The sequence below is a fragment of the Apteryx rowi genome, unplaced genomic scaffold (genome assembly GCF_003343035.1).
Source record: "Apteryx rowi isolate R43461 unplaced genomic scaffold, aptRow1 scaffold_225, whole genome shotgun sequence".
NCBI classification, from domain to species: domain Eukaryota; kingdom Metazoa; phylum Chordata; class Aves; order Apterygiformes; family Apterygidae; genus Apteryx; species Apteryx rowi.
In genome coordinates this window covers 150,324-151,498 of record NW_020448586.1, presented here as the reverse complement: position 1 = coordinate 151,498, position 1,175 = coordinate 150,324, and the positions used below count along the sequence as shown (strand labels likewise).

General features: G+C 47.0%; 1 protein-coding gene across 8 annotated transcripts in view; it reads right to left on the bottom strand.

Annotated features, from left to right (window-relative positions):
• Positions 1–1,175, bottom strand: part of NAA60 (N(alpha)-acetyltransferase 60, NatF catalytic subunit) — a 23,393-nt gene that overhangs the window by 9,056 nt on the left and 13,162 nt on the right. For all 8 annotated transcript variants that reach the window (XM_026065267.1, XM_026065271.1, XM_026065273.1 and 5 more), the window contains one exon: positions 367–496. In XM_026065267.1, the coding sequence (XP_025921052.1) occupies positions 367–496 (130 nt within the window). The remainder of the gene's footprint in view (positions 1–366; positions 497–1,175) is intronic.

The window sequence follows — 1,175 nt, the reverse complement described above, 5'->3', positions numbered from 1 at the left end:
TCAGGTTCCCCAGACAGTCAGGTTCCCCAGACAGTCAGGTTCCCCAGACAGTCAGGTTCCCCAGACAGTCAGGTTCCCCAGACAGTCAGGTTCCCGAGACCACAGCTGCCTTGCCCCAGCAGGTAAAGACTTTCTGGTCACAGGCAGCTCAGCAGAAGTTTCCAACCCTGCAGCCCACATGTTCACACACATCTCATCACCAATGCTCCATTAGGTGGAAAGCAGAATGTTTTTGGTCTTTTGATTAGGTCAGGACAGACACTCTTACAAGCGTCCGGATGGAGGGGGAAAAATACCCCAAACAGATCCCATCCCAGGTAACCACAGCAAGTGGTGGGATGTCTCATACTGAAACAGTTTCCCTACCTCTTTATGCACTTTTGTTCTGCTCTTGATCTCTGCTACTATCATTCCCACGATGGAGCCTCTATACGTGGCTGCAAGGGAAAAGAACTTCTTGTTGGAAGTGATATCTCGGTACCATGAGTCAGGGTACCTGCGAAGAAAGAAAAAACAGGAATGTTTAGGGAAAACGGAGCCCATGAGAGCAGGCAGGGTTACAGCAAACACCGTCTCGACGTGCTGCTTAACTGGAAATGGGCAGCAACACCTTTAAACGCCAGTCGGTGGAACTGCAGGCCAATGGATTTCGCGCAAGCCTAAGGAAGGGAAGCTGTACTACTGAAAGTTGTCAATCTGAAGCTCTTTCTATGTTACTAACTTCACTTATTCCATAAAATGTGGGTGGGTACATTATTCATCTTTCCTGTCTTAAGTGCTGTGTGGTACTGGGAGACATCAGACAGCTGCTGTACCCTGTTTGGTGGCAGGGCTTCTTTCATTTGCACCTGAGGTGCAACACAGGCTGCTACTGCTGATGTAACAGTCTCCCGCTTTGCTAAGACAGTCGCATTTTTGTTTCCCGTTCATTGCCCAGAGCCTTCGCTTCCATCTTTAGTAAGCTATTTTTAAATACAGGATCCATCTGCGCTCATTTAAGAGCTTAAGAATCTTAATAATTTGATACACACTGTGGAGGGAAGAAAAAAAATTGCATATTGGTACAAAAATCATGCCACCAGCCTCCAACTCTCCTTCCCCTTCTGCAGATACTGAAAGAGAAACTACAGTACACTGATTTAAACCTAAATGAATGTTCAGCAGGCCCTGCGTTT